The 27,368-nt window shown below is 34.1% G+C and overlaps 4 protein-coding genes, 2 non-coding genes and 1 pseudogene across 6 annotated transcripts; 2 read left to right on the top strand and 5 right to left on the bottom strand.

Moving 5' to 3' along the window:
• Positions 1–9,995: 9,995 nt before the first annotated feature.
• On the bottom strand, positions 9,996–11,648 carry LOC107610261 (uncharacterized). The gene is made up of 2 exons (XM_016312332.2): positions 10,710–11,648; positions 9,996–10,532 (listed from the first exon to the last, which is right to left on the bottom strand). Exons 1-2 carry the CDS (start codon positions 11,646–11,648, stop codon positions 9,996–9,998), a joined length of 1,476 nt encoding a protein of 491 aa, XP_016167818.2.
• On the bottom strand, positions 11,645–13,235 carry LOC148547000 (uncharacterized; annotated as a pseudogene).
• A 3,872-nt stretch (positions 13,236–17,107) lies between these two features.
• On the bottom strand, positions 17,108–21,054 carry LOC107612608 (myosin heavy chain-like protein). Its single transcript, XM_016314303.3, has 15 exons — positions 20,842–21,054; positions 20,604–20,691; positions 20,455–20,501; positions 20,244–20,333; positions 20,083–20,136; positions 19,846–19,923; positions 19,685–19,753; positions 19,448–19,603; positions 19,229–19,355; positions 18,583–18,623; positions 18,384–18,473; positions 18,200–18,304; positions 17,918–18,055; positions 17,575–17,684; positions 17,108–17,476 (listed from the first exon to the last, which is right to left on the bottom strand). Exons 1-15 carry the CDS (start codon positions 20,875–20,877, stop codon positions 17,401–17,403), a joined length of 1,305 nt encoding a protein of 434 aa, XP_016169789.1. The 5' UTR covers positions 20,878–21,054; the 3' UTR covers positions 17,108–17,400.
• Positions 21,042–21,115, top strand: TRNAV-CAC (transfer RNA valine (anticodon CAC)). The gene has a single exon. It is a non-coding gene; the product is annotated as a tRNA-Val (tRNA).
• Positions 21,116–21,956: 841 nt separating this feature from the next.
• LOC107612609 (BTB/POZ domain-containing protein) lies at positions 21,957–23,784 on the top strand. The gene is made up of 4 exons (XM_016314304.3): positions 21,957–22,229; positions 22,322–22,427; positions 23,315–23,428; positions 23,541–23,784. Exons 1-3 carry the CDS (start codon positions 22,118–22,120, stop codon positions 23,391–23,393), a joined length of 297 nt encoding a protein of 98 aa, XP_016169790.1. The 5' UTR covers positions 21,957–22,117; the 3' UTR covers positions 23,394–23,428; positions 23,541–23,784.
• Positions 23,785–24,508: 724 nt separating this feature from the next.
• On the bottom strand, positions 24,509–26,131 carry LOC107612136 (UDP-Glycosyltransferase superfamily protein). Its single transcript, XM_016313957.3, has one exon. It carries the CDS (start codon positions 26,129–26,131, stop codon positions 24,632–24,634), a length of 1,500 nt encoding a protein of 499 aa, XP_016169443.1. The 3' UTR covers positions 24,509–24,631.
• Positions 26,132–26,318: 187 nt separating this feature from the next.
• TRNAD-GUC (transfer RNA aspartic acid (anticodon GUC)) lies at positions 26,319–26,390 on the bottom strand. Its single transcript has one exon. It is a non-coding gene; the product is annotated as a tRNA-Asp (tRNA).
• Between the last annotated feature and the right edge of the window lie 978 nt (positions 26,391–27,368).

Below are 27,368 nucleotides of genomic sequence, written 5' to 3'. Positions count from 1 at the left end.
ATATATGCACCAACTTGCTCCTGCTTTATCTAGAAATTAGTTTTTCACCCTCATTTTTTTGTGTATTTCTACTTTTACCACCAATCAATCATAAATAACGAAAAAATTATACTATGTATAGATAAAAAATTAATCATTAATATAAAATATATATTAAATTATAAAATATATATTAAAATAAAATAAAGTAAATAATATAAATATATAATAATTAATTTTTAGAATATATATATTATTTTATTATAAAAATATCATTTAATAAAAAGAAAGATATCAGTATCTTATGACTAAATATATAATTTGTTATTATCGAATTAAAAATTAATTATATTATATATATATATATGTTAAAATTAATTATTTATTTAAATATATATTAAAATATAAATTATATAGTAAAATAATTAAATAATATATATAAATATATAATAATTAATTTAATAGCCCATTTTCAGCTTACGTATAGCGTTCTTTTAATTTATTGGCAATTAATCACAATTTCAATTATATGTATACCTAAGTAATATTGGTCAATTTACTAAAATAAAATATTTAGAATTTATATTTATTAAAATATAATTTTTGTAAATTGTATACGAAAATATAACTTTTTATTAAATTATGTAAACTGCGAGAGGGATCTCACGGATTTTAAATATACATAAACTGCGGCAGGGGTCTCGCAGTTTAAGTTGAGGAGAAAAATAGTCAAAAATTGCGGTAGAGATCTCTCAGTTTCTATATAAAGTGGAAACGTACATAAACCGTGAAGGGGTCCAGCGATTTATGCTCTAATGTAAATACGCGAAAGGGAACAGTTTGAGCCACTTTGAAATTGTTAGAGAGAGAAAGGGATGATTTTTAGAGAGAGAGGAAGAGGAAAGGTTGGTGAGGAAGACCGACTTTTCTGGGGCCGGGACCATGGCGGACGAACGCAGTCTTTACCGGCTCAACGGCGTTGCGCACATAGCCGCCAGCATCAACGAAGAGGTAAGTTTGTTTTCTTTTATTTGTTGTTCATATAACATTAAATGTAATGTTTGGGTTTGGTAGTTAGAACACATAATTTAAAATTGGTCGGTCTAGAATTTTAAAATTACCATGTCAAATTTAGAAATAGGACCAAATGTAAGTTTTAAAATTCTAACTTTTAAATGTGTAAGTTTAAATTCAAGTATTATAGTTTTAGTTGTTAGGGTTTTAAGACTTAAGGATTAAATTTTGTACACTGAACCTAATGGTTGTATTTTGCATTCTTAAATTTTAAGATTATAAGTTTTGTAGTTTAGCTTTCTAAATTTAAGATTTAAATTGTGAAATTATAAATTTAGTATTTGTTTATTTTAATCTAAAGATTTGAGTATTATATTTAATCTTTAATAATTTGAATTTAAAATGATAAGTTTAGTATTTGTTTCGGGTGAAACTTGTTTAGTATCTATAGGTTAAAGTTGTTAGTAATGGAATTTAAACTGGTTTTGTTCATGTCTCTCACATGCTACAGCCAAGTAGGTATATTTATAGTGTCCGGAGGCAGCAGAACATGCCTCTGCATGACAGGATCATACCCTATTTGAAGAGGGCCGGTTTGTACCACCTGGCGAGGCTCAACACGAGGTGATTCTGGTTGGATGAGTCCTTCATCAGCGCATTCATTGAGCGGTGGCATTCTGAGACGCATACCTTTCACATGCTATTCAGGGAGTGCACCATCACGCTGCAAGATGTTGCATGCCAGCTCGAGTTGCCCGTGGATGGTTTACCTGTATCCGAGTGCCTTACAGATTTCGAGAAGTTAGTGGATGATGGCAGACCCACTTGGGAGTGGTTTGAGGAACTATTTGGCGAGCTTCCCCCGCCAAATAAGGTGAAGTAGTTTACGGTCCAATTCACCTGGTTCCATGAGAGATTTAGGGTACTGCCACAGGATGCTACTGAGGATCCTGTACTGATATATGCACGGGCTTATGTTGAGTTAAGAAATTAAATAACATAAATGATGATGACAAACATTAGATTATTGGGCTAATTACCCAATTAGTTTTTTATTATTTTGATTTAGTGATGCAGGCCAAAAATTCAATACACAACAGCAGCCCAAATTGGATAGAAAACAAAAACAAGGCTGGTGGGCTGATAATCCAAAGGAAGCCCAAAGGAAACAAAGCAAAGAAATCAACGGGCTGAATGAATAGATTCGATCCAAGCCCGACGACAAGCAATTCCCTCCCATTTGTTTTCACCAAAAGCAACGTTCACTTTTTCCCTCTTGGTCAGAAATCAGAGAAGTGAGAGAGAGCTTAGTTTCTAAGCTATTCATAGAAGAAGAAAGAAAGATAAGGTTAAGCAAGAAAGGTTGAGGTCTAATCAACCATATCAAACCAAATCAAGCTAAGGCAAAGGTCAAAGGTAACACATTTCTTATTGCATGCATATTGCTTTATTCTCCTCTTTCCAACTCTCTGCCAGTCCGAAATGGGATACATGGAAAAGATAATCTCGGTTCTACACTGCTGTGCATCTACGGTCATAAGTGTGTCTTGGGGACCAAGTAGTGTATCAATGGCCAAGATCTGGGTTTACCATTGAAAATATTTCTTTCTGGCTGTCATGAGGCTTTCGGTCAAGAAAGAAGGTCAGAACCAAAGTTCCTATTTTGAGGATTAACGGAAAAAAGTGAGATGATGAGTTGGTGAAGCACACAGCTCGAGAGTTGACCTAGGAGAGAGCAACTCGACAACATGCAAGGAGATACAAAAGAAGTTGGTTCACTATTCAGAAGCCAAGGAGAGATAACCAGTGTTCTTGAAGTTTATGTTCTAAGAAGAGCTCTCTAAAGAAGTTTATCTACTTGGACAGAGCTTCCTAGTCAAAGGAGTATTTTGGCATAATGAAGAACTGAATCAGAGGCTTGCAAATCTGGTTTATCATATAACAAAGAGGCTGTTGAAACATCAATCTCCTTCATATTTTACAGATTGTAATTTTCTTTTTAATGTTTATCTTTCTGTAATTTCTTGAGGTAAAAGGTTGAATGAGAGAGTCATTGAAAGAGTCTAAGAGTGGAAAAAGGCAGAGAGATACACATGAGTGAAAATCCTAGAGTTATTTCAGATTTCTTTAGGTTAAGTCTGTGTCTTGTATCTTGTACCTGTGAGGTACCCCTTTCTTAGTTGGGTTAGCACTAAGAGTGAAGAGTTATGTATTAGCATAATCAAGTCAAGTTAGGTTAGAACTTGAGTGTGAAAGAATTGTGTCAATCCTGTGGAATTGGTATATGTAATACTTTAACTATAGTGGAAATTCCACCACTGTTGTGGTGGAGACTGGACGTATGTTGCATTGCACAAGGCAACCGAACCATGATACATGATGGTGTCAGGTTTTCACTTCCCTACTCTGTTCTATTTTCTGATATTCATGAGACAAAATAAAATTGTCTCATAAATTTTTCGCTGCTGAGTTCAAACAGATTCAGATTGCAAGTTTGTTTTAAAAGGGTTATTTCAGTAACTTAAAAGAAGGTTATAGATTCAACCCCCTTTTCTCTAAGCCTTCTACAACCTTCAACTTACATTATGATGCTGCTATCCACTCAGTTATTCGGTGACAAGAGAAAACAAATAAAAGAAAACAAACTTACCTCTTCATTGATGCTGCCAGCTATGTGCGCAACGCCGTTGAACCGATAAAGACTGCGTTCATCCGCCATGGTCCCTGCCCCAGAAAAGTCAGTCTTCCTCACCAACCTTTCCTCTTCCCCTCTCTCTAAAAAATGTCCATTTCTCTCTCTAACAATTTCAAAGTGGCTCAAACAGAATAATCCGTGACTCCCCTTTCACGTATTTATACTAGAGCATAAACCGTTGACCCCCCTTCGTAGTTTATGCACATTTCCACTTTACACAGAAATCGCGAGACCCCTACCGCGGTTTTCGGTCATTTTCTTCCTCAACGTAAACCGCGAGACTCCTACCGCGGTTTATGTATATTTGAAATCCGTGGGACCCCTTTGGCGATTTACATAGTTTAATGAAAAATTGCATTTTCGTATGCAATTTACAAAAGTTGTATTTTGATAAATTTGAAGCCCAAATATTTTATTTTGTTAAAGTGTCCTAATAGAATGCATGACCTAACCAACTTGGGTTGGTCGAGTGGTCAGCTCACTCGTCCGCTTAAGCAAGTGTCGGGGGTTCGAATCCCGCCTTGTGCATGCAGCAACCCATTGGCCAGCAGCAGACCTTTAAATGGAGCTCAGATCCGCGACGGATTAGTTCTTGACCTGTTGGGTTGGGGGATACCGTGGAAAACCAAAAAATAAAAAAAAAAAGAATGCATGACCATATTATTAACAAGTCAAATTCAATTGCTTGATCCAGTATGTCTTTTATAATTTTCTTTCGGGTAAAGTATTAAATTTGTTACTAATGAGTAATAACTCAAATGACATAGTTTCTCCATACTTATTTAAGAGGTTGCGGGTTCAAATTTCTTTATATTTGGTAAAAAAAAAAAAAACATTAAATTAATAGTAATACAAGAATAAGTACAAATTCTAAACCAAACATAAAGGACTAATTTAATATTTTACCATTTTTTTCCTTTGCAAATTATTTCGGTAAAATGTGTATTTTAATCATATAATAATACTATAATAATAGACCTTCGAACATACTTTTGGATATAAGAGAATGTATTATAAATATATTGACGCTTATGAATTAAATTTATTATATTTATTAAAAAAAATTAATTTTAATATTCTAATAATATAAAATATTTTATATAATTATTTAATTATATTTAATTTTTTAAAATAATTATTTACATCATTAATATAAAAATAAATTTTTCTATTAATGTAATATTATATTATTTAATATACATATAAAATTATTTTATACTAACAATATATTAAAATTAAATTCTTATCATACAACTAAAATTTGCACATATTTTTAGCTTAATCTTGGACAATGTCAACTGGCCGAATTCTCTATTATCCACGTAGCTTGGCGTCCTCACCAGAATTTTGGTTCAAGATCAACACAACTGACTCGATTAGTAATTTGAGATCACCATAAAATTTTATTGAAATTTTTAGTGCAAATTTGGAAACTGAATTTTGGGATATCTTCTTTGAGTTTATAACTACACCCCAAAGAAGACATGACAATATATAGGTTGAAATTGTTTTGGACTTCTGTTAAAGCGATTTGAACAACTCTCATACAGCTTCCCTTCTTGTTGCAATCATTTAGTCGTTACTTGAGAAAAATTGAAACGTGTCATTTAATCATGTGTTTAGAAAAAGAAATGGTTGTACATCTGCATTAGCCAAATTTAATTACATTCAATCGTTCTTTTTGGTTATTTATGATTCTGGTGCTGTTTATTTGCAAATATATTGCTTTCTTTTCTTTTCAATAATAATAGTAAAAAAAAAAAAAACTTAGGCAATGCTACCGGCCTTATATAACTAGATACACACTTTTTTATAGTTGATACACAGAATTATCTTGAATTATTTTCTTGAATTAACTATGCATAATTATAACACAAATTAATTTTTTTATGGAGGCTACATTAATGTAGAACGCGGATATGGAGAGCAGGGGAGCTTTACCGGGCTGTGGTGTCAGGAAGACACTAATCAGACCGTGCGACTTGCTTAAGAGAACTCAGACCCTCCGATTTTCTCTTCCAAAAGCGGACCATCCGATTTGCTCTTTTCCAGGCCACGTGTCGTTGGCGTGGTGCTTCCCACAAACGGTGCCCCTTTAAGAGTCATTGCATGCGTACCCAGGGAATTCACTTTCCCTTTCTTCCCCACCCAGCATACAGAATTCCATCTTCTTCCTCCCTCAACGTTTTCAGCTTCATCTGTTTGAGGGGAAAAAAAGCTAAAATGTCAAAGAAATCGAAATCTAGAAATGTTGATCGTTCGGAACTTCACATTGTAAAATATCTCAACTATTCTGATTATGTAAGTTTTTTTGTTAAATCCCTTTTATATTTTTAGAATTATATTTTTTATTTTTAGAAATTTAATTATATTTATGGTTGTTAGGAGTTGAACTGAATAACATATATATGAGTTAGTGTATAATTTTATTGATAGAAATTTAAAAATAAATGTTTAAATAAGGTGTAAATGTAGTTGGTTCTTGTTTAAAGTTGTTTGTAATATAATAAATTATTAAAAAAAATTAGTTTTAAGAATTTTTTGGAATAATATTAGAAGTTATGGTTAATTGTAGAAGTTTAGGAATATATGTTTAAATAATAGTTAGAAATATATATGTTTAAATGTAGTTAATTGTTGTTTAGATTCTTTTTTAATATAACATATTAGAAGTAAAAAAATTGTTGTTTAGAATTTTTTGTAATAATATTAAAAATTATAGTTAAGTGGTTAATTGTTCTAATTAAATTTAAAAATTTAGAAATATGTATTTAAATAATAGTTAGATAAGGGAGTTTAAATGTAATTAATTCTTGTTTAGAATTTTTTTTTTCGAATATGAATAGTTCAGTATTAAAAACGAGTTGTTTATAAATTTTTGTAATAATATTTGAAATTAGAGTTAAGTAGTTAACTGTTATGTTTAATTCTAAGAATTTATGGTTATATGTTTAAGTAATAGTTAAAAACATGTGTGTTTAAAAATAAGTAATTCTTGTGTTTAGACTTTTTTCCAATATAATAGATTAGTATTAAAAATGACTTGTTTATAATTTTTTATAATAATTTTAGAAATAATAATTAATTAGTTAACTATTATAATTAATTAAAAAAATTATAATTTTAGGATACTTTCGGTGTATATTTTTTTGGAACAATGTTGATAATTTTAAATAGTAAATTAGGATCTGTGTAGTATAATGTATTTGTATTTTTTGTAGTAATTACTTGTTTCTTATTAGCCTTTTAATGGACAAAAGTATGTTATTTTAGTTGAGGTTTTATTATTATTACATTGGAACATTATTAGTTAGATAGAAAGTGAAAGTATGTATTAGTGATTATTATCTGCAGTAAGTTAGACATAGGCTCTATGCACATTAATTAAAATTAGAGATGAAAATGTTATTACTTAGTAAATTGGATTCAATATAATTATATATTTTAATTAGATTTTTTAAAATTATGTATGATAGTTGTGTAATTTGAATCGTGCTTGTGCTATGTTTTTGTAGGGTTTACGGATGTTGACATGTGATCACCCTGTCCCTCCGGATCGGTACAATGAGAGAGTGAAGGAGCATTTACGATCAACTGGGTTTTACCATGTCACCCAGATTGGAGTAGTTCAATGTCAGAAAGTACTGGTAAATGCTTTAGTGGAAAGGTGGTACCCGGACACACATACCTTTCACCTTTCGGTTGGTGAATGTGCCGTGACACTGGAAGACGTGGCTATGATCTTTGGTCTTCCGACCGACTGCCTTCCAGTGACAGGGATGACTTTGAGTAGTTTTGAAGCCTTAGAGGCGAAGTGTCTGCACCAATTTGGGGTCGCACCGAGAAAGTCGGATTGTCGAGGAAGCGGCATAAAACTGACGTGGCTACAGAATTTAAAAGAACGGTTACATTTGACTGATGAGAACAGTATACAGGTGTACGTTAACTGCCACATCATGTTGTTGATCGGTACGATCTTGTTTGGAGACAAATCTGGGGCATCTGTCCACTGGAAGTTTCTGCCTCTGCTGAGTGATTTTGCTAGTATTGGACAATATAGTTGGGGATCAGCATGCCTAGCACACCTGTACAGGAGTTTATGCAGGGCATCACGTTTTGACTGTAAGGAAATCGATGGCCCGCTAAAACTTCTACTGTGTTGGGCATGAATGCGCCTACCATATCTAGCGCCGGTTCCTAGGGAACCTCATAGTTTTCCGTTTGCAAACAGGTTACATTATCTTACATTTACCTGGTATCTTCATGTTTAGAATCCAATTGTGTTAATGAGATGCGTTATATTAGGTGGCGTAACTGGGAGCGTGGAGACCGAGTCTATAGATATCTCAAGCTTGCTCATTTTAGGAAAGTCTTGGATGATCTTCAGGAAGGCCAGGTGTGTTTGCATTAACGTTCTATTTGGGTCAAATCTAGTGATTTAGTTATTTGGATTTTAATTATTTGTTTGCTTTATTGTTACCAGTTTTTGTGGGTTGCATATTCTGTCATAATTCCTACAGACATCTACATGCACTCGGTGATCTGGAGTGCAACGGTTCCGTTGGTATCTTTTGAGTGTATTGAATGGCATGCTACCGACAGGTTTAGACGACAGTTCGGTTTCGTTCAGGGAGTTCCTCATCAGGAACGGAATCTAGACCGGGCACACGGAGAAGTCTTAATTGGTCTTAAGAATCTGAACTGGGCCACAGCCACGAGTCATTCATTTTGGGTGATGCAGTGGACAAACAGGTATAATCACGTTCTTACTGAGGAACCCATGGCTCCGCAGCATCCATTAGATACTTATATGTACTGGTACCGTTCAAAGTATGGCGATCACTTGAACTTGTCAGATCTTGTGGTCCAAGAGGATGTTGAGGGTGACCAGATTATGGATGATGTAAATGAAGAGCAGGAGCCACAGTCACCGCTGCCTCCACCGCCATCTCCACCTCCACCTCCACCTCCACCGCCAGAAGAACAACGTCATTCCACAAGCCAATATGTACCTCAGACACAGTTTACTACGTCGTTCCCGATACATAAGTAGAATTGGGTTATGCCACAGTTTGACTCAAGGGACGAAGGTTCTTTTAGCCAGTTGCTTGGGTTCATGGCCTCAACATGGCCATTAGGCCGACTTCATGGTGGGTAGGCATTTGTTTGACGCGAGGTATCCATTTCTCACCTACTCAGGTGCTTCTGGAGGGTTTGTATCTGGTGATTCTAGTAGGAGTGACGGTAGTCGAGGAGTTCTGAATAGTCAAAACCCAAACCGTGTTTCGATGATTTTGATTGAAGAAAATGTTAAGACATTTGAGCATGAGACTGATGAGTACTTAGTGGATGAGCCAGATGACAAGGAAGACGAGGGGGATGAGAACGAGGACATGGAGGAGGAAGAAGATGAGGACATGGACCAAGATGAAGAATTCCGTAATGACGCAGGTTCAATATTGTTTTACTTCTTCAGTCAATTGATGTTATCATAGTATTGTATGGTTTGTTGGGTAGGAATGATTAAATTATACGCTTGTTTGGTCAATTGATGATATTATATTCATGTATGGTATGTTGGTTAATGTTGATCATACTATATACTTGCTTGGTCTGATTGCATTATATACAGGTGACAAAAATACTCCAGTTGAGACAGGCAAAGGCTACAATCTCAGGATTGATCCACCGCGTCGTAGCGCGAGTCGATACACACCGTCTGTGTTCAAAAAGGCCGCGAAGAAATGCAAGAACCTTGTGAACTTTGGAAAGTGGACAGCGAGGAAGTAGTTGTGGTGTAGTTAGTTTTCTCTATGTATCTGTTATCTTTCGTCAAGTATACTTTAACTACTTATGTATGACTAAACTTTCCTAAGTACTAACTAAGTATTGTATGTTTCAGTTGAATTTTCTAAATTTCATTAAACAATTATACGTATGATGACTTTGCATATGAATCTTTACTTGGATATAGATTACAATGATTCAATTATCATAAAGTACATTGACACAGGTTACAATGATTCAATTATCATAAGGTACATGTACATAAGGTTACAATGATTCAATTATCATAAAGTACATATACATAAGTTACATTTTTTTTAAATATCATATAAATCTACTGCACATTATGATCAGTACCTGGACCACCTCCCTGTCGGCATCTACTACGACTGTGTCCCTCAGCCTCACATTGCCTACATCGCCTCGGACGACGTAACATCCGTGTGTCCATCTCATTCAAGAAGCGCGTCATCCTGGGGCAACCTTTGGAAACGCGTCTCAGATACGGATTCGGTACGAATCAAGGACCATTGTAAGAAGGCCACGTAGTTGGATTCCCGAGTGGCCTAAACCTAGCCCGATAAACGCGTCTAACTTGGTCCATCTTAAAAACATCATGCACATACACCTGCCAATCTAGTCGTTGATTTGCACAACATGCAAACACATGCCGGCAAGGAATCCGGTCCACCTGGAACTCACCACAGTCACATCGTTGACGACGGAGGTCAACAGCATACTCCACTCCACTTGGCATCTCGCGTACTTCAAAGACCTCATTCTGCCTGTCGAAACAATTAACCTGAATGTTTCTTGATGCAAGTTGATTTGCATGAATTTTGGAGGTCACATACTCAGAAAAAACATGGCCAGCATTGATCCGAGCCTCCGCCTCATCTCTTTTCCGTGTGAACAACTCATTAAGTCTGTAGAATGTTACTTTCACAAGTGCAGTGATGGGGAGATTGCGTGCACCTTTCAAGACTGAGTTGATGCATTCCACTAGATTAGTCGTCATGTGACTCCATCGGTAACCACCATTGAATGTCAACGCATACTGTTCACGGGGTATACGGTCTAACCAGTTAGTGTACGCCTCGCCCCGCTCTCACAAACGCTGGTACCACACTTCATACTCGCGAACCATCCTCGAATATCTTGCACAATATCAGATACCAGACAAAAGATAAGGTTCACGAAGTTTATATTTATCGCAGGTATGTTAATAACGAACTTTGAAGAACTTAATGTTACCTATATTGACGACAAGCTTTTGAAGGTACAGTGCCTTGAATTTTCTAAGAAAGTTCGACTCTATATGCCTGATGCAAAACATGTGAAAAGTTCTAGGAGATGACCAAGCTCCGTTACTGCGTTCCACAGCTGCATTTATGGACTCATGTCGGTCCGATATAAGTCCGACACCATCCCGAGTCACAACATGTTGACACAGGTTACTAAGAAAAAAGTGCCACGCATTAGAAGTCTCTCCCTCGACAATAGCAAATGTAATCGGGACGATATTGTTGTTACCATCCTGGGAAACGGCCACTAACAAGCAACCCTTATACTTTCCGTATAAGTGAGTCCCGTCCACCTGTACAACTGGCTTACAATGTCTGAATGCTCTAATGCAGGGATAATAGCTCCAGAAGACTCGATGTAATACCCGGAAATCAGTTACCAAGTCATCCCCTTGATATGCAGGCATAGTCTCAAAATGTACGACAGCTGATGGCTCCTTATGACACATGGCCTCGAACCATATGGGCAACGCTTCGTACGATGCTTCCCAACCTTCAAATATTTTCTCAACTGACTTTTGCTTAGCCAACCAAGCTTTCCGATAACTGATGGTGTAGTTGAACTTCGACTGCACTTCAGCAATAACTGATTTTACCTTTAACGAGGGGTCAACCTTAATCAACGGCTTTATGGCTTTTGCAATTGTATTTGAATCCAGCTTCGAATGATCCTGAGAAATGGTTGTTCTGGTACAAGTGTGACTGTCGTTGTACCTCCTAATAACCCAACAGTACTTTCTGTTGATCATGCTAACTCTGATAAGCCAATCACACCCTGACCCGTACTGTGTACACTTCGCATAAAATGTCAACGGCTCCGACTCGTACACACGGTAGTCTACACTTCTTCGGAGGGTATACTCATTCATTGCCTTAATAATAGCTTCCCTAGAACTGAATTCCATCCCACGGCAAATTCACCATCTGCGACAAAAGGAACTTCTGCCAGGACGGTAGCCATACCATAAGTATTTAATAAACGATTGTGTAATGACCAAAATTAAAAGTAAATCAATACTGACAACATCAATAATGATATAAATAAGTTTTACATTACGTTATTATCTCAATCTCAATAAAATAAAAACACAAACACATTAATACATACTGTTAATTAATACAAATTATCTAAATAACTAAAAATAAATACTAATCGCCTAAATAACCAAAAATATATACTATAACAAATACTCATTAATAAACCCTAATTAACTAAATAACTAAATAAACACAAATTAACTAAATCACTAAAAATAAATAGTAATCGCCTAAATAACTAAAAACAAATACTATCACAATACTAATGAATTAACCCTAATTAACTAAATATCTAAATTAATACAAATTAACTAAATAACTAAAAATAAATACCAATACCCTAAATAACTTCATAAATACCATAATAAATACTTATTAATAAATTCTAATTAACTAAATAACTAAATAAATACAAACTAACTAAATAACTAAAAATAAATACCAATTGCCTAAATAATTTCATAAATACTATAATAAATACTATAACAAATACTTATTAATAAATCCTAATTAACTAAATAACTAAATAACTAAATAAATACAAACTAACTAAATAACTAAAATAAATACCAATCGCCTAAATAATTTCATAAATACTATAATAAATACTTATTAATAAATCCTAATTAACTAAATAACTAAATAAATACAATTTAACTAAATAACTAAAAATAAATACCAATTGCCTAAATAACTTCATAAATACTATAATAAATACTTATTAATAAATTCTAATTAATTAAATAACTAAATAAATACTAATTATTTTAAAATATTTTTATCTTAAACTTGACTAAATAAACTCTTTTACAAATAATAGATTGAGTACTTGCACTCATATAGTCTGGAAACTCTGGAGCATGCATAGTTTCCAAATCCAAAACTCGCATGAAAGATGGCTCCTCAAATGGCACCTCGTTCACGAGTGCATTTGCCACGTCTGTCACATTCGGAGCCACAGTGTCGTCACCTTACTCTTCATCTCCGTCTGGACCAACAACTTCGTAATTGCTTTCGAACTCTTCCTCACTATCACTATTATAGTCTTTCCGTAAAATATTTTGGTCGGCCTCAGATTGTTTGAATTCAATGTATAACTCGATGAACGAGATTTGAGCACGACTTTTAATATACATTGAAAACATCTCCTGCATGCTCGCCTCATCCGTTATATATTTGGTCTGAAATTGAATGAATCCACCAAATACTGGTACAGGATATCTGTATAAAATACATGATATTTTTCTTAACATCTCCGAATCTATCTTCTCACAAATCACGCCTTTAAACTCTTCGAACGAAATTGTGAAGGGAATAACAACATCTAACGGATCTTCACAAACAAATTTTACTCCTTCAGGCGTTTGCAACAAAATCTGACCAAAATAATACACTTTCAAAAGGACTCTATCATCCATTCCTTTCACTCACTTAAACAAAAACAGAAATTTCACCATCAACTTTTTTTTTCCAACCCAAGTAAACAGACACCAGACCCAGAGAAAGAAGAAGAGAAGTCGAACAAGATGAAGAAACTTGGATCTGGTCGGCTGTCTGCGGTTCGCACACCTTCACAAGTATATATATACACACACAACTCGGACCAACCGAGTTGTTTAACCTAATTCAAAAATACTATATAATAATGAAAACGGACCGTCCGATTTCATTTACTGTAAATTAAAAAAAATAGTCCTCATGCACAACTCGGACCCAGCGACTAGTAGAACCAAATTCGAAAAACAAATCAACGGAAAAAATGGACCATTCGATTTGATCACGAAGATATCGCACGGTCCGATTTTGTTTAAGTGAATTTCGTATCCTTCAAACAAAACGGACCCTCCAATTTGCATACAAAATTTTAAAAACAAAGAATTCAAAAAGTCCGATTTCTTCACACCAAATCTGACCAAAAAGCTGTCCACAAATTGGTATAGTATCCCATCTTCCATGACCCAGCACAACACCTTCACCTCTTTCATAATCAAAAAAATAAGTCTAATTATAAACGGTTAAAATATTTTTATCCATCAAACATTAAAAATGTATCCGATCCTTAATTATCTAAGATATGTCCTTCGCTTAATCTGAGAGAATAATTCGTTAACTAAAAGTTAACAAATGTTACTTTAAGATAATCCTTCGCAATGGTACAAGAGTTACAGATAACCATTGAACAAAATTTCAGTTTCCAGAATAATTGAATCTGATATCAAACCATATAATAATGTTCTATGATTCACGATCTTGAGTCATGCCATGGAAAACAAAGCCAAGTGAAGCGATCATGCTTTATAGATAAAACTTGAAAAACATATATAGGACTAAAAAGAAAGATTCAAATACAAAACGGTAGAGAAAATAAAACATAACCATACATTAAATAAAAGGTATGCTTAGTTGTCTTCGTGTGAAGTTGATAATTGAGAATCATTAGATAATAATTTAATCAAATATATCGAATCATTTAACGATTCTCAATTAACGACTTCACATAAAAACAACTGTACATGAGTTTTTGTCTTAAATTAAATCAGCTAGCACCAGATTCACCACCGTGGCCATGGCCATGGCCATTTCCATCACCACCACCACCGTCGGCGGCGGTCACTGCAACAGCATCTCCGTGAGAATCAGGAACCGCTGCTGCTTCTGTTTTTGAAGCTTGACCACCTTTGATGATGTTTCCCTTGTCAGCATCATCTTCCACCTCGTTTTCCTTATTCTTTGGCCCTCTGATGCAGAAACAAAAGCCATTGAACTTCATGGTTGACGACACAAGTAAGAAGCTAAGTGATGAAGGATTAAGGAGTATAAGGGAAACAGAAAAGAAATAAAGTAGACCACACTGCCAGCTTACATTTGCTGTTTAATTTTTTTTTTCTTTTATAGCAGAACGATCAAGGATGACTAATGAGAATGATTGATAGGTACTATAATTGTTTTAATTATTATTATTTTTATGTTTTTTGCTTTTCATGGTCGAAAAAGTCACCCGGACTAAACGGACATTGATTGAATTTTGCTCTCGAGTGAATATTTCATTCGATTCCTGACAATTACTTCGAAAGAACAACGAGGTCTCTAAGAAAAAAAACATCCAATTCAGCTTTTGATATTTTTTTTTGGAATTGATTAGTCCCTGTGTCAAAAAAATAACATTGATTTTTTTTTTACACAAAGGTCGCGTTGTCCTTTCGAAGTAATTATCAGGAATCGGGTTGAATTTTTTTTATCAAGAGTCTCGTTATCTTTCGAAGTAATTGTCAGGACTGTTTTGAATTTTTCTCTAACAAATAAAGGCATTCATAGGTCTAATCTATATATATATATATCCATTCTATATTATTAATATCGCATTCTTTCGATTAATAACATCATTGACATGGGATTTAAAAAAATTTGTCCATTGAGACAAAATATACATAATATAAAAATAATTTTTATAATTAAAATTTGTTATTGTAAAATATAATTAATTTTTAAAATTTTAACTAATAAATTAAAACACGCACTAAAATAATAATTTAAATAATAACATATAATATAGAATTTTATTTTATTAATATAATTTAAATATAATTAATTATTTATTGAGATAAATATTATATTTTTTAATATTTAATTTGACTGAAATAAATAAATTAATTTTATTTTAATTTGTATTAATTTTTTGTCTTATGTATTTTGATTAATGCTTTTAAAAGTATTATAATTAATTATTTATTTAATTTGATTGAAATAAATATTAAATTATTTAATATTTTGTTTGACTACGTTACTATAACTCATCAATCATATTAGTTATTTAATTTGATTGAAATAAATAAATTAATTTTGTTTTAATTTATATTAATTTTTTCGTCATATATATTTTGAAAAGGATTTTAGTTTCTGCAACTATTTAGAAGTGATACTTAGCACTATTACCTAAACCATCAATAAACAATCGTTTAATGTTTATTATCCAGTAGCAAGGTCCATCTTTTCATTTTTCTTAATAAGTGAAGGCTTGCTTGAAATTTAAAAATAATTAAAATATATTATGTCTTACCAAAAAAAAAGTCAAGAATCAAATAAAATCTTTAGCTTAGTATAATATATACTTCTATGAATAAAAAAGTATGGTATTAGTATAATTTACCTTTCTAAATTTGTAATAAACAGAAAAAATGGGAAAGACAGACATATGGCAGAAAATTAAGTAAGTAGTACCTAATCGTAAGGAGAGGGAATAAAATTTTATAGGTGAATTTTCTGTGTAAAAAAAATTTATCGTGTATCTATTATAAATCTACCATTTTTCTAATAACCATCATAATAGTTATAAATAGGATTGGAATAATACTATTTAACCTCGGGGTCTTACCCCAAAAAAAGTGTATATGCTACAGAAATATTGCTTTAATTTGAGATTCTTCTTTTACATGTTGGTCCTAATATTTTACAGAGATTCGATGCCTGTTTCTAACGAGGCAGGTAAAAATCCATTTTGGCTTAATTTTTAATCAATGCAAACCATAATAAATAAATACATATGCTTGCAAGATTGAGATGATGCATTATTTGGGTAAACCACAAAAAGATAAACCTGAATTATTTCATTGTCGATAAAAATATTTTTAAATTTTATTATCGACAAAAATACTATTAAATTATTTAAAAATAAGACAAAAATATTTATTCATGAATTGAGATGTTTTATGTTAAAAGAAAAGAGTAATGTGTAAAGTACAAAAAAAATGTTTTTGTTAATGGAGTAGGTCTAATCACAACTGAATATTTTTGGTATATTTTTAAATTATTTGAAGATATTTTTGTTAATAACAAAATTTAAGAATATTTTTATCAGCTCTAAATTAATTTGAGTGCATTTTTTATGATTTAACCCACGTTATTTTATTTCATGGGTTTAATACTTCGGTTGCTTAAAGAATCAAGAAATTCTGCGTGTATATATATATAATATAACAGAAAAAGCTATGATTGATGACGTGATATTGGTCTCTATATGACGATAAAGAACCACTGAATCTTATAATAAAGAAAAAGAATCAAGAAAATTTATATATCAAAATAAGTATGAAAAAAAAAAGTATTATTTATAATGCCAAATTGGTCTCTATACTAAGTGCACCGGGTTTTCAAACAATGGTTATTCTAACTTTTAAGAATAGTAATTAATATGCAGAAACGATGAGTCGTACGGTAGAAGGTTAGTATTATTTATATAAAAAATGCGTTGTGTGTAATCGAAACGCCCCCAAATTTAATTCATGAGAATTAATTGTTCTACTCAAGAAAGTGATAGTGCTTTGATTCTACTATACAAAATGAAATGGTACAAAGAATGGGCGTTCTAGTGTTCTGCAAATTCATGTTTGAGTTTAACAAAGGCTTCACATGCTGAGTGTATAACAAAATTGCTCATATTGAAACCATCTTGCTTCTTTTCTATTAAACTAAATATTAATGATGGTGAAAAAAAATAATAAGAATCTGTCAACCATACAAATACACGTCTTCAAGGCTTCACAATTGCAACCAGAATATTATCATCCCGTTAACTCCTCATTGCCATCACTGTACAGCCAACGATCTGTCTTGCTTCATTTTCACAAGATTGCTTTGAATGTTGCGAAGAACTGGCCCATAGCTGCAACATATCAATTACATTAATTTTGATGCAATAAACTTAATACTAGAGCGAACAAGTGTGCGCATCATAGAGAGAAAATATGGATAGAACTTTACAAGCGTGTAATGCCATCGTATGCTTGTTTGACTTGTTCGAGTTGTGCAGAAAGCCGCATGACTTCTGCTGATAGTGCCTCTGCTCTACTCTGTTCTTTTACAAGTGCACCCTGCCACATGAACAAAAAGGTGCAAAAGAATAATGTGTAGATGACAAATTGTCAAAGCAGCACAGAGAGATCTCAACAAGTTTTCCATAAGGAAAAAATCAGACTGTTCTTAAGATCTAATGTGGCAGTTTATTTAGACATCGGATGTGTAACACATGGGACCCATCAAGCCAACATGAAGAGACAACACAGACTAAGGAACAAATATGCTATGCATAAGGTAAGTACTTTACCTTCACAGATGCCATCTCAGCCGTGGTTGCCGAGGAACCAATCTCATGAGCCTTGCCCTGGAAGCCCGTGGCCTGTTCCATTCTTAATTTATCTAGAATCCCACGAAGCTCTTCATTTTGCTTAAGACACTCCAGTACCTGCATCATCACATGTCAGCAGACAATTTACCCAAAGAAGCAAAATTCTTTACAGCCTGAAACTATCATATTTGTTTGTAAAATCAGAAACCCCAAAAAACGATCTAAAAATTAAACATGACACAAAACAGGGCAGCTTGTTACCTGGTTTTCCCATCTCGCTGCAGCTCCAACTGCCTCTTGATATGAATTTGAGAGATTAGAATTCTCCTCAAAAAGTCTCTCTATTTCAGTGGATTGAGAATCAATCTGCCAACATGATGTTCAAAACAATCGTGAGACAAAATGGAATATAGACAGCAAAGTACCTAATAAAATGTAGATATACCTCCAGTAGAAGTTTCTGCCTACTGCTTTCCAACCTTTCAATGGCTAATGCCATATCATGCAACTGCCTTTCAAGTTTTTGCTTGTCTTCCTGATAGACAGGAAATTGAAACAACATTAGACCAAACTAACTCAAATCAGCTCACAGATGTCAAGAAATTAATTCACTGAATAATCCATGATAAAGAAGTTTATCTCACCATAGATAATGGCTTGTTAGCTACTACTTTATCTGAGACTTCTGCATTGCACAAGCCAGGGTCAATGACATGTTATAGTGCATCAAATCTACTAGATGAAATGTCAACTCAAATGTGAGAATTAGAACCAAATGCTGAGTCCATAGAAATTCTTGCTAGTAAATATGCAGTCATTTGTACAAAGAATAGTTGAAACGAAACAATCATGGGCTATGAATATACATCAGTTTGAAGTCCAAATACCATACAACACCACTAACAGCAGTAATAAACAAAGAATCAACTGATATATGAAAAGCATAGTGCTTCCACTAATCTCTTCAATGGCTTCAAAGGTCTTGAATTCAGATCCAAGGATGGCATAAACATAAAAGAAGAGCAACTAGTTACATACATGAACGGCATCATGGTTTGTTTAATTAAGCTTTTAAAATTTGGGTCTTGATAACAAGTGCTCCAAGGGCATTAGTTAAGGACACCACAAATACGAAATTTTAATATGCATTGAATGCATTGATAATATATATGTGAAGAGTCAAAACTCGCTATTAAGCTTTTAAATTTATAACCAACGCCCTTAGGGCATTCTTTAGCTAAATCCTTAAAAATTGACTGTAACTTGTGCAGGAGTGTTGATGAAAAGAACCTGAAGCTTCTCTAGACATGGAGTTGAGTTTCTCTTCCAACTCCTGCTTTTCGGATGTCAATGCTACAATGCGGGTTTGTTCTTTTGCCAATTGTTCCTGCTCCTGGTGCCTCAGCATTGTCTCTCGCTATAGATTTTAATCACCATCGGTATTCAGAAAGCAACCCAAACAGAAAAAACGACGTCACAATTGGTAAAAGGCTTATATCATAACATCACCTGCAACTGTAATCTTAAGCCAGCTAACTCCTTTTCCAATATTTGAAGTTGATCTGGAGGAGGACCAAGTGGTGAAATTGCATTAACTGGACTTGTCATTGATTGCTGCTGAATTGAGTTCAATTCAGCTCTCAATGCAGCTGCATCTTCCTCAGCCTATAACAAGAGCAAACAAGAGTTTATAATAAAAAATTTACCAGCATTGCACGGATTTCATCTAAAATAAAGCAACCATACACGATATTGCTCATCTTCTGCTTCCTTCAAACGCTTCTTCAGGGTACGAAGTTGTGCTGAAAGGTCCTCCTGCACTAATATGCATGATGTCATATAGATAGTGAAAGATAAAAAATAAGGAGCAACTAGGGGACATGAATACATCATGTGAGTGTAGTTACCCGTGCAACAACTGCAGCATCTTTCTCCATTGCAACATCCTTGAGAGCTCTCCTGAGAGATGGCACTGTATTTTGCTCCTGCATGAATCAGATTAAATCTCAAAACTACAATGCACGTGTTGAAAAGCAAAAGTGCAAAGCTATTCCAATTTCGCGAGGCAGTAATATTTATAATCAGATTTGTAACTCCAACCCAAAAAGAAGAAAACAGAAATTCAACAACTTTCTTTTGTTTACCAGATCATTCAATTGCTTGCGCATTGTGTCGTTATCGATTTCCACCGTTTGAAGCTGCAATAATTGACAGATTAGAAATACAATCAGCCTAGTTTGTTAACTTCTAATCTTTCATTGGCTTCAAATAAACAAGTAACATATATATATATATTAAGGTTCACCTTGAAAGTTATTTTCTTGTTTTCTTCCTCCAACACTGTATTCTTCTTTTGCAGGTCTTTTAGTTGAGATAATACCGCACTAATGTCTGTCTATATAATTTTAAACGCACAGAAAAAAGGAAGGAGGGTTTCAATACCAAATCAGATAATTCATTGTGTAAAGGCATAAACAAAATAGACATGGTATCAAATAGCATGCTTAACACGTAACCTCAGACAATCTATTGGCGCTCTCAGACTTTGTCATTCCCGCAAGTTCTGAATCCAGAAAGGAAAAGGAAAAGGAAAATCGTGTTCATTGCAGGAACCGATACTGCATATTAGAAATCGTGGAAGATATTAAATGGATAGTATTCTAACCGGAGCTTCTAGGAATCTGGCTCAGATCTGGCCCCGAAGATGTCTTGCTCAATCTCTCCGCCGCCCTCTTCTGACGAATTTCCTCCAGCTGAGACCAATCAATCATTCAATGCAAACGAAAACTCAGACATGGATAAACCATCACGTATCGAATAAAAGAAAATCATCACCAAAAAAAAAATCAATATGATAAACGTGGTGATGGAGAAAGGCGAGGGAAGAGAGAGTTGATTGATACCGTTCGTCGACCAAGAGATGCATGGCGCGAATCCATGCTCAGCAATTTTCAGTTTCAGATGGCGACGGCGATTGCTATTGCTATGTCCCTCTGCAATTTCACCGCCCCCTAGTTTTCTTTTTCTTTTCCCTTTCCTTCTCCGTCGAGTGACCGGTTTGTATTCGAATAACAATAATGTTGAACCAAAACTGAATAATAACGTCTGGGTGGTGTAGTTGGTTATTACGCTAGTCTCACACACTAGAGGTCCCCGGTTCGAACCCGGGCTCAGACATTTTTTTACTTTTGTTGGGCTTATCCTTTTTTTTTTTGTAGTAAATGGGCCTACCAACTAAATGCTTGTCTTTTTAAGTGCTTGTCTTTTGTTGGGCTTTTTTTTTGTAGTAAATGGCCTACTAACTAAGTGCTTGTTTGGAGTCATTATCTTAATTAAAAAAAAAAATTTTCAATAAAAAATATCTCTTTTTATTTTTTAGCGTAATTAGCAAATTTCTAGTAGTAAAAATAAAAGTACTATAAAAATAAAAAAATATCTTTTTTAAGAAGCTGAAATTTACATCTTTTTTTAAAAGATCTTTTTCCTTAAAAAAATATTTTTTATTTAATAAATAAACAAAAAAATATTTTTATATTATTATACTCAAACATAATGCTTGTTTGGGCCCCATTATCTTGATAAAAAAAAATTTTTAAAGAAATTTTTTTTTATTTGTTAGCGTATTTGGTAAATTTCTAGTAGTAAAAGTAAAAGTATTAGAAAAATAAAAAAACATCTTTTTTAAAAAGTTGTAATTTACATCTTTTTTTAAAATATTTTTTTCTTTAAAAAAATATATTTTTCATGTAATAAATAAATAAATAAATACTTTTATATTATTATACCCAAATATAATTGATATATAAAAAAATATTTTTATATGAGATATCCAAACATAAAATCACTCTTATTTTTATATAAGATCTTTTAATAAAAGATAATTCAAAAAAAAATTTTAAAACTCACCCAAACAAACTCATAATTAATAAATAAAAATATTTTTTTCATAAAATATCTAAATATAAAATTACTTTTATTTTTACATAAAAAAAAAAAAAAAACTCAAAAAACATCATTCTTATAAGATCACCAAACAAGCCCTAAGCCCAGAAGACCCTTACGCGTGTGCCTGCGTGAAGTTTCATTTGAGAGTCAAAACTCGGAAGCGATCGTTGGTGGTTTGTTTGCACTTTGCAAGGCGAGGTGGTATTGGTGCGAGGGAGAATCGAAAATCGCAAGATGAGGAAGGAAGACACAGTGAAGCTGATTAGCGCTGAGGGTTTCGAATTCGTTGTTGATAAGGAAGCTGCTATGGTTTCACAGACCATACACAACATGCTTACCTCTCCAGGTTGCTCTTATTTCCATCCTTGTTAATAATTCTTCCACTTGCGCTGTAAAATTAGGGTTCCGCTCATTTCACTCTTCTGATCGTATTGATAGGGAGTTTCGCTGAGAGGCAGCACGGCGAGGTTACCTTCCCTGAGATCAGCACCACCATTCTCGAGAAGATTTGCCAGTATTTTTACTGGCATCTCCAATTCGCGAGGTATTTGCTCCTTTTTTCAGAGGCATGTGTTCGTGACTTCATGAAATTTAATGTGAATTCTGTTGTATGAGAGTTTTTCGTGAATTTTGTGGTAGTGTATCCGAAGCTACCTATATTCGAAAATTTTGTATATGCTATGGATTTTTAGATCTGTGATCCTTGGTTTTATCGTTGAAAAATGTCAACGCAGGGTTTTGGGGGGAAATTTGTGTCGTTAGGGAAATTCAACTTATTAACACTCCCTTTACATGGCCAGCTAAACTGTGATTTTGTTGTCCTGGTTCTAGTAGGGCATTTGATTTTTGCTTGGTGCCTACCATTGTGTGATCCTTCTATTAAGTAGGATGGATTCTCGATGAGCAAGGAGGTTTTTACTCTGTTTAACTATTTGATTCTAAAAAGCGGCCGTTTGTGTTTCACTTCTACTTCTTAGGTTTCAGACTGGATTCTTCATGTATTAGAGTCTGGGATTTTGCTGAATTCAGTGCTCCATCAAAGAGATATTGTTTTACATGGTCTTATGTATCATGTGGTTGCGCTTTTCATTGTGTGCACTTCTTTTATCATTTTACTTTCTCTTGTCATCCGTTTCAAATGTTTGAATACTACTGGACAGCTTGAAAATTCGAAATACTACTGAAAAATCGCAATGCTAATTGAGTTGGCCCCTTTTTTCTATCTGATGTTTTGGCCCCCTTCCCCCCTTCTCTAATCTAACCATCATCAATGTTAGTCTTTCTTATGTGTTGCAATGTAAGCTATACTTTCCTTTAGGAAGTAATTGAAAGCTCTGTAGCTCTGATCTGAAATCTCTTAATTCATGCGATGTTATTTTCATAAAAAAATAGTTCTATTGACTTGAATAGTGAAAATCTTGCTGTTGTTAGTGGGAAAGAGACAGAGTTTCCTATTGAACCTGAATTAACTTTGGAGCTAATGATGGCTGCCAATTACCTCCATACATGAGCATTTCCTAGGGGTAGTAGCTCTCCATTCTCATTGTAAGCCTTCATTATTCTCTTGGATTTAACAAGTTTATTATCTATAGTGATTATTTTTGTTGACTTAGCGTTTGTTTTTGGTGTTTTTATATCCACTGTGTCATTCATGCAGATGGAGCTGTTTCTCAGAAGAGCTTTCATAAAGATGTGACTGTATAATTTGCTGCCATTGGAGACTGTATCTTTGCAGGAACATAGTATTATGTAATATGTGTAATCTAATGGTCATAGGACTCAGCTTGAAAAAGTTGCATATGAGAGTGGCTGTTAGATGCTTACTGTCGATGATGCCATTATGTGTACATGAACTGATTCAATGAAAGTGTTGATTTAAAGTGAGCATTACTATCTCAAAATAATAGGAAAATCATGCCTTTCTTATTCTCAGTTAGGTCCTCCATATGACCACCCAAAGAAAACATTGCTATCCGAATATGGTAAAGAAATTCACTAGCGTCTTTCGCGATTCAAACATGTGGTGGACACTCCCTTGCTTAATGCATAACAAAGGCGTGGAGTCTGAAGTGGTTGAAAATGAAAGGGAACTTGTCACCCTTGATCTGAAAATATTTGTCCATTCCCTATTCCATTGAACCAAGACAAAAGCATCTGAATATTTTTTCCTTCTCCCCATGACACAAGAATATGTTGAAAAATGTCATTATTCTGTCGACATATTAAGTAATTGAAAACCCAACTTTGGTGTAACTCTGTTTTCAATTTCCCTTTCATTTTTCACCTATGTTGCGAACACTTTGCTGGGTACTGTTGTCCTAATCATATTATCAGTTTCTTATACTTTTTTTTTCCCTCCTCCTCCTTTTAGGATCTAATTGTTTTTTAGATGCGTAAAATCCTCCCAAGTTTCTCATTCTCGCAATTCTCTACCGATATTTATAGGTAGAATCATGGTAAAGTCTTCATTATCTGATACTGTCCTATTGTATGGTGCCTTACTCCCTAGGCAAGAATTTAACGTAGATATGTTTTAAGGAAAACTCAATACAGAATTAATTCTTGTGCAGCCCCTCTTGCAACTTCACAACTTGCAAAGGGAACTAACACGATTGCACTATATCATATAACCATGCATGTGGATTTGTTAATAAACAAAGAATAATTTGTTTTGACTACAGAAAAACAGATACTTTCCAAACAAGAAGAAGCTGCTTCTTTTTTCCCACTTTTTCAATTAACTGACTGTTAATATTGACAAAAATGGTCATCATTGTTTGCACTTGAAATGCAAAGAAAAAGCCGTTCATATGCAGCCACCATCTTGGTGGCAGTGAACAATTTCAAACCTCTTTGACGAGCAACCTGACCTTTATTGTGTAGAACTTCCTTTCCATCCACCCATGATTCATACACAGCCTTCTTTAGAGCATTCACTGTTGGTGAAAATGTATAACCCATTTCACCGCCAACAATCACAGACCCCACAATGCTTGCAAGCCTTGTAGCCATTACTGGTTTCCCACTCAGCATAGCTTCTATCAAAGTGTGATCCAAACCCTGTGCTCTCAAAGTGGGGTTGACAAATAAGTCAATAGCATTATAGAATGAGGCCAATTCAGATTGTTCAAGAGGCCCCAGAACCACTACATTTTCCCCAAGTCCTCTGTACCTTGCTGCCCAAGGACCATCACCTGCAACCATAATGATGCTACTCTCTTGGAATGTGCTGTTTTCTACCATTATCTGCTTCAAAGCTTCAAGCATCAAAGGGTGTCCCTTATCCTTCACTAATCTCCCAGCCAGTCCTATCACCAGTGATTTAGAATCCGGAATGCCATGCCTCTTTTTGAACTCCTTCCCTATCGAAATATCCGGCCTGAAAACATCTTCGTCCACGCCATTCAGTATTATGTGCACCCTTTCTTCCGGGATCATGTAGACCCTCTTTAGGATATCTCCTGCATGATCACTGGTGGCGACGTGGTGAGCATAATTTGGGAAGAATTTCACTTCCTCAACAACCTTGGTAACTCTTTCAGCCAATGCATTTGCCTTTGATTCTTGGGGGCTTCTTAGAAGTTCTTGAATGATGTCGGAATGAATAGTCTCGTACGCAATACCATGCCAACTAACAGCCAATTTAGTGACATTGCGCGATCTAGTGTACCTAAGGCCAACACTTTCAGTATGAACAATGTCAAATGGTGATCCTGTTTTGTTCTGTTCCTGAAACTGTTCCCAAACTAAAGCTTGGTCAAGGTAACCACCTGGTGTTGGTTTTGAGAAGTGAAAGTACAAGTTTCCAAGTTCAGATTTCGGGATAATAGAGGAACCTGGTGAAGTGGTGAATATGTGAAGTTCATGGCCTCTTTTTGCAAGAGCAATGTGGAGAGTCATAGCATGGCGTTCGAGCCCTCCGGCATGAGATCCCTGAGGCCATTTCTTGACAAAGAGTGCAATCTTGAGAAGCTTTGAAGGTGGCTTTGATGAGAAGATAAGGTGGTTCCATGCAAAAGGGTATGAAAGGAGGTTGATGATGGTTTGGTTTTGCTTTTCTTCTGTTACTCTTAGATGGTATGGTGAGAAATAATAGCAGTGGCTCCACGAGTGGAATATGATGACAGAACAGAAAGAAAGGGTGAAAAGGATGTAACAGATATGTCGAAAGCTGAACATGGAATTAGAAGCTCTAATTTCCTTTGCCATGAACATATCTGAAAATGAGATGAGAGTGAGACCACTCATATGGTAGCTTTAAGGGTGATGATATTTCTTTAATAATTAGTTTTGAAAACACGCAAAGGGTAGCAGACATAAACACATGGTCTCAACTCTCAACGCTAATTTTGCTTCACCAAAATCTCGTACATCGGTGTAGTTTTAATTAATTCACCGAACCCATGAAGTGCAAAAATAGAGAAATGTAAAAACTCGCCGTTGCCGGGGATCGAACCCGGGTCGTCCGCGTGACAGGCGGAAATACTCACCACTATACTACAACGACTTTGATGCTAATCCAGTTGGTAATTATGTTAATTTCTATAAATATTTTCATAGTCTTTCCAATTGAAGAAAGTATAAATCCACTTACAAATGATCAACCATTACTATTTTCATGGTATTTTAGTTTCACTCAACATCAATAAGACTTGGATAGCAAATAACACCAACTTTTTCTTTGGTTGTCCATAATATTCTTAACTTGATAGATTAAGGATTAATCTGTATATATTATATAATATATAATATAATTAAGAATATAAAAATTTTTATATTCTAATAAAAAAAAATTTAATATAATAATCAAAGAAACACTTTTTAAGTTAATAAATAATTTAAATAATAATAAATAGAAAATTTTTCAAACATAAAAATCTATTTCATTTTTATGGAATATTCGAGCAGAAATAGATCCCTTTTTATTAGAAAACAAAAAAGCTATCGAATGAATCGTTGTACATTTTAAATTTGAATTAAGAATTTGACAAAAAATTTAAGTGGTTATTAACAAAATAACTATTTTTTGATAGTCCTATATAAAATTATGTATTAGAAATTGAAATAAAGAAAAAGGAAAGATTAAAAATGCGAGATCTTAAAACATATCTCTTCGTGGTACTAGTGGTAAGTACTCTATGGTTCGGAGCTTTAGCGGGTCTATTGATCGAAATCAATCGTTTTTTTCCGGATGCATTGATATTCTATTTTTTTAATTATAGTTATTGTCGCAAGAAGGGGTGAAGAGGATTCAAAATCGAAAAAAATATCAAAAATTCCTCCTATTTTTTTTTTAGAATTCGAATCGAATAGAATAAGTTAGAAAAGAGAAAGAATAAAAGAAAAGGTGGATTTGGCATTCGCGAAACTCGAAATCTGGTACAGACTTCAAGCGAATCTGAGCTCTATTTAAGAGTCTACTGTTTATTAATGGATTGCTGCATGCATATGGCAGAATTTGAACTCACAGCACTTGTTTAAACGA

The sequence above is a fragment of the Arachis ipaensis genome, chromosome B8, assembly GCF_059453495.1.
Source record: "Arachis ipaensis isolate K30076 ecotype BB chromosome B8, ASM5945349v1, whole genome shotgun sequence".
NCBI lineage: Eukaryota > Viridiplantae > Streptophyta > Magnoliopsida > Fabales > Fabaceae > Arachis > Arachis ipaensis.
Note: the sequence above shows the minus strand (reverse complement) of the source record. Positions and strands in the feature narration are given on the sequence as shown.